The sequence below is a fragment of the Cherax quadricarinatus genome, chromosome 44, assembly GCF_038502225.1.
Source record: "Cherax quadricarinatus isolate ZL_2023a chromosome 44, ASM3850222v1, whole genome shotgun sequence".
In the NCBI taxonomy this organism is placed as follows: Eukaryota; Metazoa; Arthropoda; class Malacostraca; order Decapoda; family Parastacidae; genus Cherax; species Cherax quadricarinatus.
The window spans coordinates 14771216-14790885 of NC_091335.1; the positions used below are offsets into that span (position 1 = coordinate 14771216).

At 37.8% G+C, this 19670-nt stretch overlaps 2 protein-coding genes across 9 annotated transcripts in view; one reads left to right on the forward strand and one right to left on the reverse strand.

Annotated features, from left to right (window-relative positions):
- Window positions 1-7639, forward strand: part of LOC128697363 (uncharacterized) — a 152571-nt gene extending 144932 nt beyond the window's left edge. For 6 of the 7 annotated variants that reach the window (XM_070094111.1, XM_070094104.1, XM_070094109.1 and 3 more), the window contains 3 exons: window positions 2509-3273; window positions 3504-3609; window positions 6279-7639. In XM_070094111.1, the coding sequence (XP_069950212.1) occupies window positions 2509-3273; window positions 3504-3609; window positions 6279-6327 (920 nt within the window). In that variant the 3' untranslated portion in view covers window positions 6328-7639. The remainder of the gene's footprint in view (window positions 1-2508; window positions 3274-3503; window positions 3610-6278) is intronic. The other variant, XM_070094110.1, reaches the window with a different exon arrangement.
- A 4532-nt stretch (window positions 7640-12171) lies between these two features.
- The window catches only part of iPLA2-VIA (calcium-independent phospholipase A2 VIA), an 82107-nt gene continuing 74608 nt past the window's right edge, over window positions 12172-19670 (reverse strand). For both annotated transcript variants that reach the window (XM_053789165.2, XM_053789164.2), the window contains exon 15: window positions 12172-19581. In XM_053789165.2, the coding sequence (XP_053645140.1) occupies window positions 19354-19581 (228 nt within the window). In that variant the 3' untranslated portion in view covers window positions 12172-19353. The remainder of the gene's footprint in view (window positions 19582-19670) is intronic.

A 19670-nucleotide genomic window follows, 5' to 3' on the forward strand; every position in this document is an offset into this window, starting at 1 on the left:
AGTCTGTGGAGACAAAGAACTTTGTCCTTGGAGGCAAAGAGGGGAATGTATGAGAGCATAGTTTTACCAACGCTCTTATATGGGTGTGAAGCATGGGTGATGAATGTTGCAGCGAGGAGAAGGCTGGAGGCAGTGGAGATGTCATGTCTGGGGTCAATGTGTGGTGTGAATATAATGCAGAGAATTCGTAGTTTGGAAGTTAGGAGGAGGTGCGGGATTACCAAAACTGTTGTTCAGAGGGCTGAGGAAGGGTTGTTGAGGTGGTTCGGACATGTAGAGAGAATGGAGTGAAACAGAGTGACTTCAAGAGTGTATCAGTCTGTAGTGGAAGGAAGGCGAGGTAGGGGTCGGCCTAGGAAAGGTTGGAGGGAGGGGTAAAGGAGGTTTTGTGTGCGAGGGGCTTGGACTTCCAGCAGGCATGCGTGAGCGTGTTTGATAGGAGTGAATGGAGACAAATGGTTTTTAATACTTGACGTGCTGTTGGAGTGTGAGCAAAGTAACATTTATGAAGGGGTTCAGGGAAACTGGCAGGCCGGACTTGAGTCCTGGAGATGGGAAGTACAGTGCCTGCACTCTGAAGGAGGGGTGTTAATGTTGCAGTTTAAAAACTGTAGTGTAAAGCACCCTTCTGGCAAGACAGTGATGGAGTGAATGATGGTGAAAGCTTTTCTTTTTCAGGCCACCCTGCCTTGGTGGGAATCGGCCAGTGTGATAATAAATAAATAAAATAACTAGAAATGTCGATTTAATAATTACGTTGGTCTGTGGGGCAGTTATGTCCAATATTTGATTGGGTGTATGCGAACACACTTACTCATACTCTAGCTCCGCAAGTTGATCATCTGGTTACCCTTACCAGAACCTTCCCATGCTATGTGCCCAGGCATCTGATACCTTCTTTGCAGCAGCGAGAGGGTGGCAAGTGTAAATAGTGTTGTCAGAAATGATGGGAGAAAGGGAAACAGTCCTGCTGCTGCTGTTTGTGCCTATTTTTCCCTCACCACAATATTCCCATGCCATGTGTCCAATCACTCGCCTCCCTCAACCACAACAGTGACAAGGTGGAAAGTATATATCAAGTGTATTATGTCAGATACAATGGGAGAGAGGGTGGGATAGAGGGAGGTTAGGAAATTGGAAATATGGGAAAAGTAGGAAAGGAAAAAGGGGAACTCTTCTGAGTACTATAATACATAGTCTTTAATTTTAGGTAAAAAAAAAAAAAAAAAAAATTAGTGGGGGATATGCTGTCTGTAAATCAAGTTCAAAAATATTTCTAAAATCTCCTGTATTGTCCTTGAAGCCATTTAGGTTTGGCAATGATCTTTGTAGAAAATTGTTCCTTAGATATTTTCTTTTAAACCTTTGAGGGTCGACAGGCCCTCTCCGAAACTTGTTCTCAGGGTCAGCCAAATTTAAAAAAAAAAAAAAAAAAAAAAAAAAATCTTACGAAAAGATGGAGAATCTTTTCCTGATCATAATGACACCAAAAGTATGAAATTTGATGGAAAACTTACAGAATTATGGTCTCGCGAAGTTAGCGGTCTCAACAATGTTTACGCATCGGCGATTTTGCCCACTTTGAGTCCTATTTTTGGCCAATTCCAATGTACTAGTCGACAAAAATCATAACTATTTTGCTAGAACTCCGTTTTTTCTATCGAATGAGTACAAGAAACCACCCATTTACCAATTTCAACTATCCAATAAAATGGTCAGAATTTAGCAATTTTGCCAATTTCACACAAATTTCAAAAGATGCCAATTTCCGAATAGGGTCCAGAATAAACAAGAAAGACATTCCTGGCACTAAAATAACAAGTTCTCTGTTCGTTAGTCACATCCCCAGGCCCCTCTTATATTTCTTTGGCTTTCCACTTCGAATTTTTTTTATTACAAAAAATAGAAGATTTACTGTTATGCAAACTGCTGCATTAGTGTAGAAATGGTATAAATAATATCAACGTACTTGTGAAAGAATATTAGACTCACCAGTTACGTGTATTGGACGTTTGGCATGATTTGTTTACTTTTGAACTTTGATAAAAGTCGAACATTTCTGCTACTTTGCACTCAATTTCAAGGTACTTTTCATTGTAAAACCAGTCAAAATCATCTTAATTTTTGTAATATGTCTTCCATTCTATAAAATGAAACCAAGAAAAATAGAATACAACAATAAATACCATACGAAAATACAGTGCAAAGTTGCTGTTTTATTCCAAAAACACGGTCAGTTTCTTTTTTTCGTTACGCACTGTGCTCTGCAGGAATTTTTTATACTGCGCACACTGACCACATAGACCCATTGTTTCATATGTAGGCCTACCAGATTTGAGGGCGCTAGAATTTAGGCGTACTAGTATGTGAAAAACCCTGGGTCGTAAGCCGTACTAGTATGGCCGAAATCCTCAAAGGGTTAACACTTAAGATAAAATTATAATCCTAACCATAATTACTGTTGAATAGTGCTGTACCTTATAACAGATTAAGATTATTTTTCTGCAGGTGTAGATGCTAATGGAAGTATGTCCTCCCCTGGACCTATCCTGGATGGTGTAGTAGATGGGAATCACTCTGGTCTGACGTCCCTGCACCGTGATGTAGATTCTCCACCTGTTCCTCCACATCCTTTGCATGGACCCCCTCCTATTCACCCAATGATGTTTGCACCAGGAGGTCCCCTTCCTCCTGGTGTACCACCACCACATGGTTTACCCCCAGGAGTTCCACCTCCTCCTGGACTACCTCATGGTGTACCACCACCACCTCATGGCTTGCCTCCTCCTCCTCCATTCCTCTCTGGGGAACCTCCATTTATGGGACCTTTACCTCCTCTTCCTGGGGATCGTCGCTTACCCCCTGCTGGTGGAATATCTTCACCTCCATTCCGGCGTACTGGGTCTCCAGCTTACGACCACCGAAATGATCGTTATTCACCTGGAAGTGACCGTTCACATTTCTCAGATCGCAGATATTCACCTCCACCCCATCGTAATAGGCCACCTTCACCAGAATTACACCGCAATCGGTCTCCTGATAGAAGATCTGATAGAACAAGATCGCCAGATAGACGTTCAGATCGCATGAGATCGCCAGATCGTCGGTCTCATCGACACAGCCCAGACCGTAGATTAGAAAGACGCTCTCCTGACAGACATTTCATCACGAGGTCACCAGATGGTTACATAAGGCATAGATCTTCTCCTCACTATTTTCATCAACCAGATTATAACAGTGATGACCCCAGGTTACGTCCACCTCATATTAAAGGTATGTTGAACTTGTGTGCACTGTTAGGTTTTGTGTGGACATATACATATAAGCATTCACATGTGTGCATGCTCTTAAGTATTGCCCGAAAGCTTTATGTTGAAGTGGAGCTAAAGGTTGTTTCCTTCCACACAGGGATCTCCTTTGTGTATTTTGGGTTTAGCCATTAAATGTTTGTTTGTTTTTATTTTGCATTATTTATTTGTTTTTATTTTTTTGCATGCTGCCAGAACTAGGAAACAGAAATTTTAAAAATCTACAAAACTTCTGGCAAAGTATAGAGCAAGGACAACTAATTGCCATGCTTTCAGACAATGACCACTCTGCTATAAAAATGTGAGAAGCATAGTATTTCATGTTTGAAATAAAAATGCTCCTAGTAATCTGGTAACTGCTTATCTAGATTGTTGATTCACTTGTACTCACCTATATGAAATTTAATTCAAACCTTTATGGATAATATTTAATTCTAAGCATTTGGATGTTACTATGCCTCTAATTTCACACAAGTTGTGATTTATATTGCAGCTGGCTTGTCTAGTTGTATTTTGACTGGCAGTTGGTAAATACTTAATTTTTTTTTTTCAACAAAACGGCCGTATCCCACCGAGGCAGGGTGGCCCAAAAAGAAAAACGAAAGTTTCTCTTTTTAAATTTACTAATTTATACAGGAGAAGGGGTTACTAGGCCCTTGCTCCTGGCATTTTAGTTGCCTCTTACAACACGCATGGCTTACAGAGGAAGAATTCTGTTCCACTTCCCCATGGAGATAAGAGGAAATAAACAAGAACAAGAACTAGAAAGAAAATAGAAGAAAGCCCAGAGGGGTGTGTATATATATGCTTGTACATGTATGTGTAGTGTGACCTAAGTGTAAGTAGAAGTAGCAAGACATACCTGAAATCTTGCATGTTTAAGAGACAGAAAAATGACACCAGCAATCCTACCATCATGTAAAACAATTACAGGATTCCGTTTTACACTCGGCAGGACGGTAGTACCTCCCTGGGCGGTTGCTGTCTGCCAACCTACTACTTACATCTACACACAAATATTTGGACTATTTTCAAAAGATATGAATCTCAAACATGCTCATTACTGTGTTATATTTACATAAGAATGGAAGATGCTGGGATCCCTTGGCCTTTGTGCCCATATGCAGTGCAGTAAAACCTCTCATTAACAGACTAATAGGGAGGATGTAGTGTACAATAATGCCAATTGTCAGCAAATCCTGAATTATGAAATTAATATCTCATGATCATTCTCTTTTGTTGAGGTAGTGGATTTTGTCCATTGATGTGGAGGACGACCAGACACTAAGAATATGGGCATTGTAACCTGTACAGTACTGTATGCTCATTTTGTATTACTCTTTGTAATTTACAGTAATTTTACTTACCTTTTCGTGGTGGAGAAATAAGGAGTAAACTGCTGTGATTAATAATGGTGTCTCAGAACTTTTGTTTTGAGTCAGAGGAGTTAGAAAGCTCTACAAATCTAGCTGGGGCTTGAATATGTTTAGTAAACATTTCTATATGGTACAAGCATTATCTTACACAAAGGGATAAAACAGCAGTGGAAAGAGAGTTGTGCTAACCTGGCTCTCAGATAAGTTGAATCCTGGGGAAATGCTAAACCCGTCAAGGTCATATAACACCTGGGAAATAGGAGGCATTCAGGTTAAATCCAAGGAAGGGAAAGAAATCCAATTCCTTGCATCAAGACCCCTCACTAGTACCAGGGAACCTCCCTTGAGGGGAGTAATGCCAGTATGTTATTAGAGGCTAACTAACTAGCAAAATGAGATCTGTATTAATGATAGCACCATTGAAAAAATAGCATATGAGATTTGGAGAGTTTCTTTGGTTATATAAAATAGGAAAAGTATTTTTGTTAAGTTTTGGTTTTTATGAGTAAATTTTTTTTAACACCAGCCATCTCCCACCAAGGTTAGGGTAGTGTCTAAATAATGTAACATCAGTCGTAGAAATGTAAATGGTATCTAATCCTATACAGCTCAGATAACAGTTGAAGGTGGTGTATGTTTTGGTTACCAATTAAACGTTCACATAGGAAAATGAATATGCTGGTAAGTGATAGTACTGTAAGTCCTAGTCTGAATATTTTCAAGTTTCAGTTAATGAGGAAGTTGATTATTTTATCATGCTTCAGCTTTGCTATGTTGTCACAAAGTACAATGTACTTATTTATGAATTTGCTTTAAATATCTGTTAGTTACACTGAGACTGAACATGTTGGTTAATAGGAGAAACAGGAGACATTATAACTACATAAAAGTCACCAACAGAGAGAACAAGGAATCAGTTTTAAACCAAGAAAAAATTCTGAAATCATAGTATTTCTAAGCAAATAATTGTGTATTTATGAAGTGGGGTACCAAAAAGGGGGGGAGGGGCTTAAGTGCAATAATTACTGGGATTCTTCAAATAATTATACAAGATTGTACACCACAAACACTGATATGCTTCTGTAACTTAAAATAGGCACTTAAATTGCAAATAACTAGTCAGTAACTAACTGCAGATGTGCTAGGTAGTTTGGTTAAAAGTGCAACCCCCATTAATTTTTTTTGCCAGTCTGTCTTCTGTTTTGTCATTCTAAGTGCTTAAAGATAATTGCTTCAACTTTGACAAGTGGATACCTTACTATACATTAAATATGTATCTGTGTTCTGAATCACTATAGAATTCTGTAAGTGATAGTTCTGAAGATATAATTTTGTTACATTTATGTGGTTGGTAGTATCAAGAGTAGTAATTGATAAAAAGAAGCAAAGGCTGTTTGTTTGAAACTGTATGTTGAATGAGTAGTCTAGTTAAATTGGTAAATATTATATTAATAGAGAAGCACTAAACTGAAAGAGGTCACACAAAGCATCATAACAGAAACTTTCAGTAATAAGTTGTGGTGACAGTTATACACAAGTTAAATACATTGAGAAATTAAATGTGTTTAATTTTGACCATTATGTTTTTCCTCAGGAAAGAAGACTTCTACTCCCCTGGGTTCATCAGATCGATGAGAGAATGAATGTTAGCAGCATTATAACAATCGAATGCATTGTGAATGTTGGTTCTATTAGATGCACATCTTTGGGTTTGTCATGGTTCTCCATCATCTTTCATTCTTTAAATGCTTTAAGTTAAGGTTATGAGAATTGTGCTTCCTCTGGCTGCTCCATGAATATTTAGCTGTTGGTCAGGGACCACTGTTTAAAAAGGTAAATATATTGCATATGCAATGTGAAACCATTTTGAACATCTTAAGTGATAAAATTTGAAAATTTAAATTAGTGACAAACTCAACAGTTACTGAGATGACTTAGTTAAAATGCTATTCAAAGGTAATATCTTCTATGTGCATTTTAACATTTTACTGTAATGAAATTATTAGAGATTACAGTGACAACCAGCTATATACGTACAATAGTGTACTGCTGTATAATTTTATACTGTATGAGCAAAATTTTGTGCTACTCAGACTTAGAATGGGGTATAATGTTTTAGGATTCTCAAATTATAAATTACAGTATTATATATTCATAAACTTTTAACAGGTAGGAAAATAAAAGGTGTATGCAGGGGAAGACAAGTGCAAAGGGAAAAGTTAAAGTTGGTACAAAAAGTCAGTTTGATTTGTGAAATGAGAGAAAAATCAACATAAATGGCAAGACTGTTGGAGAGGCTCTCATTGTAGAAATGGGGATTAAAATTTTCTTAAATTTTCAATGTATACAAAATGCTTAAAAACCTGACATTAGGTATTTTAATTCAAAATATGGATTGAACAAACCTATATTTTTTTTAATATTGTTTGTTCTTCAAATATAAGGCCTTTTTTTGTGTGTACTAGCAGTTCATTATTTTCATCTTTGAACAGTTTTGTGTGGAACAAATAATGTAACCCAGAGATTGACTACAATGGATATAGTAATAGTAGTAATAACCCTGTTTTGTTCATTTTCACAAATACTGTTGAGTATATACTATACTTTTTCTCTCATTTTCATAAAGATAATCTGTAAAGTGAAGTGGACCTCAGTTTTTAAGCATCTCTTTGTGGAAGATATTGTAAATAATTTGATTAAAATTTTAATTTAACAATTAGTTAATTGTCCATATCTTTGGCATGATCCTGTTTGAGTGCGTGAAGGAATATAATGAAACTGTACATTTGTAATTTTATTTTGCATACGAGAAGTGAATATTTTGTACTTGACCCAAACTTGAGGTTACTTGGTGACGAGTCAGGTGCAGTAGTGAGCAGGTGCTGTCTCTAGGTATAATTGTCTTGTTACATCAATATATGTTGATTATGATTTAATAAACTTGTACTAAATATATTGAGCCTGTTTTTATCAATCTTCTGATATTTACTTTAATCAGGGAAAGGAGGGAGGGGGGAAGCAGTAAACTTGTAGAAGTCATATAGCACCTTGAAAGTGGGAGATGTCCTGCCTTGTATATTTCTTTCTTCTTTCAACGCACCAGCCGTATATATGTTGGTAAAATTACTGACAATGTGTAAAGTAAAAGGACACACGTGCAACTAATGTAACATTTTATTGTGGCAAAGTTTCACTCTCCAGGAGCAAAATGCTCTCCAGGTAATGGCTTGACAAAGCTCCTGGAGAGTGAAATGTTGCCACAATAAATGTTACATTAGTTGCACTTGTGTCCTATTACTTTAGATATCCTCCCTTCTTTGGATGGAATTTGAATAAGTTCTGACTCAAGAAATCGTAATGACACGATTGCAAACAAACCATACCCCCGGCCGGGATTGAACCCGCGGTCATAGAATCTCAAAACTCCAGCCCGTCGCGTCAGGTTAGCCCGAAGGTTAGCACAGGCACCTCTGTGACCACAAATGCAAGTTTTTACAGACGAATCTCCAGCTAGTGTGGCCATGACGCACTCTAGCTCAAGTCCCTTCACTGCCGTCAACATGACTCATGTTGACGGCAGTGAAGGGACTTGAGCTAGAGTTCGTCACGGCCACGCTAGCTGGAGATTCGTCTGTAAAAACTTGCATTTGTGGTCACATTATTATTATTATAATCAAGGGGGAAGCGCTAAACCCGGAGGATTATACAGCGCCTGGGGGGGGGATGTGGCAGGCATTCGTCTGGAGCACAGTAAAAAGAGCCCCTCACCAACATGCATTTGTGGTCACAGAGCCTGTGTTAACCTTCCTGTGATTATTATTATTATTATAATTAACCGGAGGATTATACCCTATGGTGTAGAAATATACCTAGTTGGATGAATCTTATTGTGGCTAGCTGGTCTAGTGGCTAACGCGACGGGCTGGAGTTTTGAGAGACTATAACCGCGGGTTCAATCCCGGCCGGGGGTATGGTTTGAATAATTATTATAATCAAAAAGAAGCGCTAAGCGACAAGGACTATACAGCTTGGTTTGAATAAGTTCTGTTCTTTGGATCAAAAGCCTTTCACTATCATCGAGGCATCTCCCTCGAGGAGGTAATCTGCTAGAATATTTTTGCAGAATAGGCTTTTTCAATTTCTCATAGACTTGCTGAAAATTTTATGGGCTTTTATAAATTTAACAAACTTATTATATCTGCCATTTTTTTTTTCTGAGTAAATGGGTATTAATAAGTAAATTATTATTTTTTTTTTTTTTTATTATCACACCGGCCGATTCCCACCAAGGCAGGGTGGCCCGAAAAAGAAAAACTTTCACCATCATTCACTCCATCACTGTCTTGCCAGAAGGGTGCTTTACACTACAGTTTTTAAACTGCAACATTAACACCCCTCCTTCAGAGTGCAGGCACTGTACTTCCCATCTCCAGGACTCAAGTCCGGCCTGCCGGTTTCCCTGAATCCCTTCATAAATGTTACTTTGCTCACACTCCAACAGCACGTCAAGTATTAAAAACCATTTGTCTCCATTCACTCCTATCAAACACGCTCACGCATGCCTGCTGGAAGTCCAAGCCCCTCGCACACAAAACCTCCTTTACCCCCTCCCTCCAACCCTTCCAAGGCCGACCCCTACCCCGCCTTCCTTCCACTACAGACTGATACACTCTTGAAGTCATTCTGTTTCGCTCCATTCTCTCTACATGTCCGAACCACCTCAACAACCCTTCCTCAGCCCTCTGGACAACAGTTTTGGTAATCCCACACCTCCTCCTAACTTCCAAACTACGAATTCTCTGCATTATATTCACACCACACATTGCCCTCAGACATGACATCTCCACTGCCTCCAGCCTTCTCCTCGCTGCAACATTCATCACCCACGCTTCACACCCATATAAGAGCGTTGGTAAAACTATACTCTCATACATTCCCCTCTTTGCCTCCAAGGACAAAGTTCTTTGTCTCCACAGACTCCTAAGTGCACCACTCACTCTTTTTCCCTCATCAATAATATGATTCACCTCATCTTTCATAGACCCATCCGCTGACACGTCCACTCCCAAATATCTGAATACGTTCACCTCCTCCATACTCTCTCCCTCCAATCTGATATTCAATCTTTCATCACCTAATCCTTTTGTTATCCTCATAACCTTACTCTTTCCTGTATTCACCTTTAATTTTCTTCTTTTGCACACCCTACCAAATTCATCCACCAATCTCTGCAACTTCTCTTCAGAATCTCCCAAGAGCACAGTGTCATCAGCAAAGAGCAGCTGTGACAACTCCCACTTTGTGTGTGATTCTTTATCTTTTAACTCCACGCCTCTTGCCAAGACCCTCGCATTTACTTCTCTTACAACCCCATCTATAAATATATTAAACAACCACGGTGACATCACACATCCTTGTCTAAGGCCTACTTTTACTGGGAAAAAATTTCCCTCTTTCCTACATACTCTAACTTGAGCCTCACTATCCTCGTAAAAACTCTTCACTGCTTTCAGTAACCTACCTCCTACACCATACACTTGCAACATCTGCCACATTGCCCCCCTATCCACCCTGTCATACGCCTTTTCCAAATCCATAAATGCCACAAAGACCTCTTTAGCCTTATCTAAATACTGTTCACTTATATGTTTCACTGTAAACACCTGGTCCACACACCCCCTACCTTTCCTAAAGCCTCCTTGTTCATCTGCTATCCTATTCTCCGTCTTACTCTTAATTCTTTCAATTATAACTCTACCATACACTTTACCAGGTACACTCAACAGACTTATCCCCCTATAATTTTTGCACTCTCTTTTATCCCCTTTGCCTTTATACAAAGGAACTATGCATGCTCTCTGCCAATCCCTAGGTACCTTACCCTCTTCCATACATTTATTAAATAATTGCACCAACCACTCCAAAACTATATCCCCACCTGCTTTTAACATTTCTATCTTTATCCCATCAATCCCGGCTGCCTTACCCCCTTTCATTTTACCTACTGCCTCACGAACTTCCCCCACACTCACAACTGGCTCTTCCTCACTCCTACAAGATGTTATTCCTCCTTGCCCTATACACGAAATCACAGCTTCCCTATCTTCATCAACATTTAACAATTCCTCAAAATATTCCTTCCATCTTCCCAATACCTCTAACTCTCCATTTAATAACTCTCCTCTCCTATTTTTAACTGACAAATCCATTTGTTCTCTAGGCTTTCTTAACTTGTTAATCTCACTCCAAAACTTTTTCTTATTTTCAACAAAATTTGTTGATAACATCTCACCCACTCTCTCATTTGCTCTCTTTTTACATTGCTTCACCACTCTCTTAACTTCTCTCTTTTTCTCCATATACTCTTCCCTCCTTGCATCACTTCTACTTTGTAAAAACTTCTCATATGCTAACTTTTTCTCCCTTACTACTCTCTTTACATCATCATTCCACCAATCGCTCCTCTTCCCTCCTGCACCCACTTTCCTGTAACCACAAACTTCTGCTGAACACTCTAACACTACATTTTTAAACCTACCCCATACCTCTTCGACCCCATTGCCTATGCTCTCATTAGCCCATCTATCCTCCAATAGCTGTTTATATCTTACCCTAACTGCCTCCTCTTTTAGTTTATAAACCTTCACCTCTCTCTTCCCTGATGCTTCTATTCTCCTTGTATCCCATCTACCTTTTACTCTCAGTGTCGCTACAACTAGAAAGTGATCTGATATATCTATGGCCCCTCTATAAACATGTACATCCTGAAGTCTACTCAACAGTCTTTTATCTACCAATACATAATCCAACAAACTACTGTCATTTCGCCCTACATCATATCGTGTATACTTATTTATCCTCTTTTTCTTAAAATATGTATTACCTATAACTAAATTATTATTATTATTATAATCAAAAAGAAGCACTAAGCCATAAGGGCTATACAGCAATTAATAAGTAAAGAAAGTTTAAGGTGAAATGTGCTTCCCTCCTTCCGAGTATTTCAGGTATTTTTATGAATGTAGAATACCATGTTAAGTTTTTTTAATAATTTTTAGTACATTATTAGTACTGCATTCACTGGGAAATGGCCAAACCCACAAGAGTCATACAGTGCCTAGTGGGAATAATAGGCAATAAAGTTCAATACAAGCAAAGGGAGGATTCCTTGGATCAAGAGCCCCTCACCTCTCTTGAGGGGGAATTTTCAGTACAGTATTATATATGAAAAGATACGGTAAAAGGGTGCTGATGTTGAGAGGAGGTTAAGCAAATGTGAGAAGCAGTTGCAGTTTTTGCAACAAGTCAGAGAAAATCTGCATAAACTCAGGACTTTCCATGAAAAGGGCAGCCTGAGAGAAGGTAACAGCATCAAAGAACCTCCCAAAAGATTGTGACTGGGCAAAAGATATTTATATTTGCTGAAGGTGCAACATAACCAGCTGTTAAATACAAAGGATGATGGGATATGAATTAAAAGCTCTGGATTGCTTGTAATGCACTTTAAGTCTATAACTACAACAAGTGCAAAGGTGAACACAGTAGTAATGTGGATGACTGCAATGAGAAATGTATATAGCTTTTGTGAAAATACTTTGGGATCACACAATCTGGCAAAAAAAAGCTGTGTATCCATTCCAGTGGGAGGACATTACACAGGTAGACCAACACACAAACCACTACCAAACCAAGAAGAAACAATGCATAACCATCCAATTAAGGCAGTGGTCAACACCAAACCTCTTAATTTAACATCTATACTGTTGGAGAGGCAAGCTGAGCTTCTACTTAAGACAAAGTAGTGTGTTTATGGTACTTCATCTTCAGAGGGCATGGCATGGACTGTCCATAATTTTTCTTCCAGGAGCACTTATGAATGGCCAGGTTTTTGCAATGGCACGCTCTTAGTAAAGAAAACTGTGGGAAAGCCAGTCATAATCATACGTTGGTTATTGAACTGCAAAGGTCACTTCTATCTGATTTTCTCATAGAATGTGATTACCATGTTCCATCCTCTCCCAAGACACAACAAAACACTGTTTTAATGTACAACTTTTTTTTTTAACACATGGCAGTTTCCCACTGAGGCAGGGTGACCCAAAAAAGACACACATTCTCCAGCATTCAGCACTTTCATCAATATTCACACACAATCACTTAAAATTTTATTAATCTTAGTTTTCTAACAAGCACACCAGATATAATCTATAAACTTCCTTATATGTCATAAATATATAGGTCCAATAATTTATATCTTTATGCCCTAAATAAATGTGATTTCTGAAACTATACAGTGCAGCGTTACATTTTATTTACTTTATCCCTCCTCATTTTCTGCAAAGGAATAGTATTATCACCCATAGTGTCCTACCACATGATTATAAAACTGAAGATTGAGACACTTATCCAACATATGGGAATCTTTATTGAAGAAACGTTTTGCCACACAGTGGCTTCATCAGTCCAATACAAATCAGGTAATCAGTCCCTCAGCCTGGAGTCGATGTGTTCAGTCCATCATTCTTGTAGAAAGTACAGCATAGGGCCATAGAAGTGGCTTATATACTGCACTCAGGAGAAATGCTTCTTCAATAAAGATTCCCATATGTTGCATAAGTGTCTCAATCTTCAACTAGTCAGTTTTAACCCCTTGACTGTTGCAACCCCAAATCCTGAGGTGTCTCCTGGTGTTGCAAAATTCCCCCCCCCCCAATATTTTTTCTTGTGAAATGATAGAGAATCTTTTCCTGATTGCAATGACACCAAAAGAACGAAAATTGATGGAAAACTGACGGAATTACGCTCTCGCGAAGTCAGCGACCTCAGCGATATTTACAAATTGGCAATTTCACCCACTTTGAGCCCTATTTTTCACTAATTCCATTGTTCCAGTCGATCAAACTCATAGCTATTTCTTTAGAACTCCATTTGTTTTAGCGAATGAGTACAGGAAACTGCCCATATACCGATTTCAACTAACCAATAACGTGGTCAGAAATTTGCAATTTGGCCAATTTCATGAAAATTAAAAAATGACAATTTCAAAATGGGGTCCAGAATGAACAATGCAGACATTCCTGGCTCTAAAATAACATTTTCTTTGTTCATCAGTCATGTCTCCAGGCCCCTCTGATATTACTCTTGCTTTCTATTTTGAATTTTTATTCTAACAAAAAAGAAGATTTACTGTTATGCAGACTACTGCAATATTGTAATAATTGTATAAATAATGTCAACCCATTCATGACTGCATATTAGAATGGCTAGTTGGACATTTATTGGACAATGACATCATTTGTTTACTTTTGAACATTGGCAAAAATCAAACATTTCCCCTATTTTGAGCTCCATTTCAAGGTTCTTTTCATAGTAAAACCAATCAAAATCACTTCTATTTCTATAATATGTTTTCCATTCGATCAAATGAGACCAAGAAAACGAGAATACAACCATAAATACCATACGAAAATAGACCACAAAGTCGGCATTTTAATTAACCCTTAAACTGTCCAAACGTAGATCTACGTTTTTTCAACATTTGAAAATATGTAAAAAAAGTAGATTTTTTTTTTACATATGAAAATGTAAAAAAACTTTGATTTACTTTTTTTTTGTTATATTTGAAAATATATAAAAAAAAAACGTAGATCTACTTTTGGAGCACTAAGCATACGAACATAGATCTGCTTGGACAGTTTAAGGGTTAAAAAAACGGTCAGTTTTTTTTCTCATTATGCACTGCGTGCTGCAGGATAATTTTTTATATGGTGCACACTGACCACACAGATCCATTCTCTCACATGTGGGCCTACCAGCTTTCTCCTGCTTGATTTGAAGTCGCTAGAATTATTGAGTATATAAACGTCTGAAACACTGGCTCGTAAGACGTATATATACAGCCAAAACAGTCAAAGGGTTAAACCATTTATCACATATTATAAAACTATAATCCTTTTGCAGTTTGGAGTGACTATCTAAACTGTTGTATCTGGGTGCCTCTGCAAAGACAGTGATTATGTATGAGTGATGGTGAAAGTGTTGACTGATATTGAAATTTTTTTCTTTCTTTTGGGGTTTTTCTTTCTTTTAGGTCACCTTGTTTGGTGGGAGATGGCCAATGTGTTAAAAAAAAAAAAATCCCTCTTGCTGAACACTAGGGGGCAAAAGCAGTGGAGTAACACTTAAAATAGTTTAACTATACAATACAGTATTACATGATATAATTTTTATTATTATAATCAAGGGGGAAGCTCTAAACCCATAGGATTATACAGAACTTGTAAGGGGGATATGTGGAAGGTATTCAGGCTTAATTCAGGGAACTGGAGCAGATCCAATTCCCTAGATCAAGAGCCCCTCACCAGCATCAAGGAACCTTTCTTGAGGGGATTACTTGATAGAAATGTCTAATCTTTTGTCACAATAAAGCAAGAAATTTTGTCTCTCATCACAATTAGCCCCCTTAAGGGAGGTTCCTAGATGCTGGTGAGGGGGCACTTGATCTAGGGAATTGGATCTGTGCTCCAGTTCCCTGAATTAAGCCTGAATACCTTCCATCCCCTCCCCCACAGGTGCTGTATAATCCCTATGGGTTTAGTGCTCCTCCTTGATTATAATTATAATTCACAATTAGCCATGTATGTCTGACCCATGGACCTCTCATGAAAAGGATAGTGAAATATGTTAATCTTACTAAATTAGTAATTGATATATTAGCAAGAGCTTCATTGAAATGTTACCCAAACATATTCATTCCCAATACTCTTATGTAATAATTTAAATATAATATGAGATACTGTAATTAAAATATTAACAGAATAATAGTGAACTCTCAGTCTTTGGTTTAGGTATTCAATGAACTGTTTTTCATGGGCCCTGTACAACACCAAAAAAATACACACACACACACAGTATAAAGGAATACATTACAATTCATATTATGTACATATTTTAATAATGTAATTCACTGCAGTTGGTGGTGCACTGTTCTTGATGAAAAACACAGCCACACCAATGTTTTGGTCTTCACAGATTTGGCATTAGCTGTGACTTGTAGGTAAGTAATGCATCTGAATATTAAAGGAGCACTGTAGTTCTGGAGCTTTTTACTATGAAGGTTACAAAGACTAACACTGATGATGTATTATATGACAATATAATGGCATCCACTCAAAATCTGAAGCTATTTCCTTAAAATAATTTTTGAGGTATCCAAAATGAAGTGAAAAAAAGCACACATGGAAAATTGATAAGAAATCACTTATAATTAATACAGCAATGTGATCCATTATTTGACATATCTTATATAAGAGCTTCATTAATGTTAACACTGAGAGAATGTCTTTGGTCTTCTGGAGAGGCAATTAAAGAATGATAGTGAATGTAATTTCTGCCTTTACAGAAAATGACTGATGAGTTTAATGCAAAGTACCCCTTTGTAGTGACCTGAAACTCAAGATATTATCCAGAAAGAAAAGTACTTCTAAGGGCCACCTAATAAAGAGCAAAAAAGCACAATACCGTGACTAGAACAATACACATATAACCCGCACATAAGAAAAAGAAACTTATGACGATGTTTCAGTCCGACTTGGACCATTAACCCTTTCAGGGTTTCGGCCGTACTAGTACGGCTTACGAGCCAGGGCTTTTGACGTACTAGTACGCCTAAATTCCTGTGCCCTCAAATCTAGTGAGAGAAAGCTGGAAGGCCTACATATGAAAGAATGAGTCTATGTGGTCAGTGTGCGCGGTATAAAAAAAAATCCTGCAGCACACAGTGTGTAATGAGAAAATAAAAAACGTTGACCGTGTTTTTGATTAAAACAGCGACTTTGCACTGCATTTTCATATGGTATTTATTGTTGTATTCTCGTTTTCCTGGTCTCATTTTATAGAATGGAAGACATTACAGAAATTGAGATGATTTTGACTGGTCTTACAAAGAAAAGTATCTTGTTACACCAATACATAAAGGTGGTGACCCTACAGACTTAAACAACTATAGGCCAATATCAAACTTACCATTGCTATCCAAAATCTTTGAGAAACTCGTGCACAGGAGACTATATTCATTTATAACAGCACAAAACATACTCAACCCCTGCCAATTTGGATTTAGGAAAAATAAAAGCACTAATGATGCAATCATAAAAATGCTAGATCTGCTTTACACGGCATTGGAAAATAAGGAATATCCACTAGGAATTTTTATTGACCTAAGAAAAGCTTTTGACACAGTAGACCACGACATCCTACTCCACAAACTTGACCATTACGGTATAAGAGGCCATGCGCTTGCTTATTTCAAATCTTACCTTACTAATAGGTATCAGTATGTTACCATTAAAGACACAGCATCAACAACACGGCCACTTGATACTGGAGTTCCGCAGGGAAGTGTCCTTGGTCCCCTGCTCTTCCTCATATACATCAATGATCTTCCAAACGTATCCCAACACCTGAAACCCATTCTCTTTGCTGACGACACGACTTATGTCATCTCTCACCCTAATCTTGCCACCCTCAACACCATTGTTAACGAGGAGCTGATCAAAATATCGACTTGGATGACAGCCAATAAACTTACGCTTAACACTGACAAAACCTACTAGTATATTATGTTTGGTAGCAGAGCAGGAGATGCACAAATTAACATTAAGATCGACAACACTCTAATTACCAGACATAATAAGGGCAAATTCCTAGGCCTATACCTTGACAACAACCTGAATTTCAGCACCCATATCCAACACATAACCAAAAAAGTATCCAAAACAGTTGGGATCCTCTCCAGGATACGATACTATGTGCCGCAAAATGCCCTTCTCACACTATACCACTCACTTATTTATCCATACCTCACCTATGCTATTTGTGTTTGGGGATCAACTGCAGCAACACACCTAAAGCCAATAATAACCCAACAAAAAGCTGCAGTAAGAATAATCACTAAATCCCATCCCTGGCAACACACCCCCCCACTCTTCATAGATCTAAACTTACTCCCTGTTCGATACATCCACACTTACTACTGTGCAATCTACATCTACAGGACCTTAAACTCCAATATCAACCTTGACCTAAAACGCTTTCTTGATAGCTGTGACAGAACCCACAGGCATAACACCAGACACAAACATCTCTACGACATTCCCCATGTCCGACTAAACCTTTACAAAAATTCAATGTATGTCAAAGGTCCTAAAATCTGGAACACCCTACCTGAGAACTCTAGAACTGCAGACACATTCATCACCTTCAAAACTACCATTAGAAAACATCTTATCTCCCTGATAAACCCCATCAACTAACTACACGAATACCACCTGGTGGTTCACACTTACACTCACTCACCCATTTGACCATAAACAGAAATATTAATCTCAATCTTAAAATAATGAATCCTATGATACTCCAATACTGAAACTATGTACTGTGCCAAAACAAAAGCATTCACATTGCTAAACTCACAAACTAGTATTTAGTTACTTAGCCATAATACCAACTTACCTCATAATTTGTAATATTTTAAAATTAAGAATTAAACTAAGTCTGCCCGAAATGCCTAGCCATGCTAGGCGTTCTAGTGGTACACTCTGTAATCATTATTTAACTACAAGTAAACCACACAACAACCAAATTCTGTAAATTCAACATTGTAATCTTTATAGAGAATAAACTTTGAATTGAATTTGAAATTGAGCTCAAAGTAGCAGAAATGTTCGATTTTTACCAAAGTTCAAAAGTAAACAAATCATGATATGCATCCAATACACGTCAACTGGTGAGTCTAATATTGTTTCACAAGTGCGCTGATATTATTTATACCATTTCTACACCAATGCAGTAGTCTGCATAACAGTAAATCTTCTATTTTTTTGAGAATATTATTATTATTATTATAATCAAAAAGAAGCGCTAAGCCACAAGGGCTATTTTGAGAATAAAAAATCAAAGTGGAAAAAAAAAAAAATGTAAGAGGGGCATGGAGATGTGACTAATGAACAGAGAACTTGTTATTTTAGTGCCAGGAATGTCTTTCTTGTTTATTCTGGACCCTATTTGGAAATTGGCATCTTTTGAAATTTGTGTGAAATTGGCAAAATTGCTAAATTCTGACCACTGTATTGGATAGTTGAAATCAGTAAATGGGTGGTTTCTTGTACTCATTCGATAGAAAAAATGGAGTTCTAGCGAAATAGTTTTGATTTTTGTCGACAAGTACACTGAATTGGCTGAAAATAGGGCTCAAAGTGGGCAAAATCGCCGATGCGTAAACATTGTCGAGACCGCTAACTTCGCTAAAGCATAATTCTGTAAGTTTTCCACCAAATTTCATACTTTTGGTGTCATTATGATCGGGAAAAGATTATCTATCTTTTCATAAGAATTTTTTTTTTTTTTTAAATTTGGCCGACCCTGAAAACAAGTCTCTGAGAGGGCCTGTCGACCCTGAAAGGGTTAACTAGTCACACATGTGCAACTAGTTAATGGTCCAAGTCGAACCAAATGTCATAAATATCTTTCTCCTATGTGAGGGTTATTTGTGGCCACCTAATATTGCACTGAACATTATGTTATTCAAAATCAGCAATCTATATTAACAAATTCTCAATGTTCTGCTGTTGAACATACACCCACTTTATGTTGTTACATTTGCTTCTTAACTAAGGAGAGTAACCAGACATTAATAAAGCTGCAAACTGGTCTATCTCAGCTTTCTTGCTTCGAATGTAAACCATTGTCTCCCATAAAGCATTGACAAGAATTTCATCCCGAGTCTCGTCCAGCTGAACATCCAAGGAAAGTTGAGGAGATAAGCGCAAGTATGCTATGCCACATGATCCACACCAAGCACGTGCCCTGTCAACTGTACGATTATCTGCCATTGTTGCCTATAATAAAGAAATATTTGGTTTGCATATGATCATTATTACGATACAAGAAAATTCATAAAGTATATTTTTTAAGTTTTTGAAAGTAG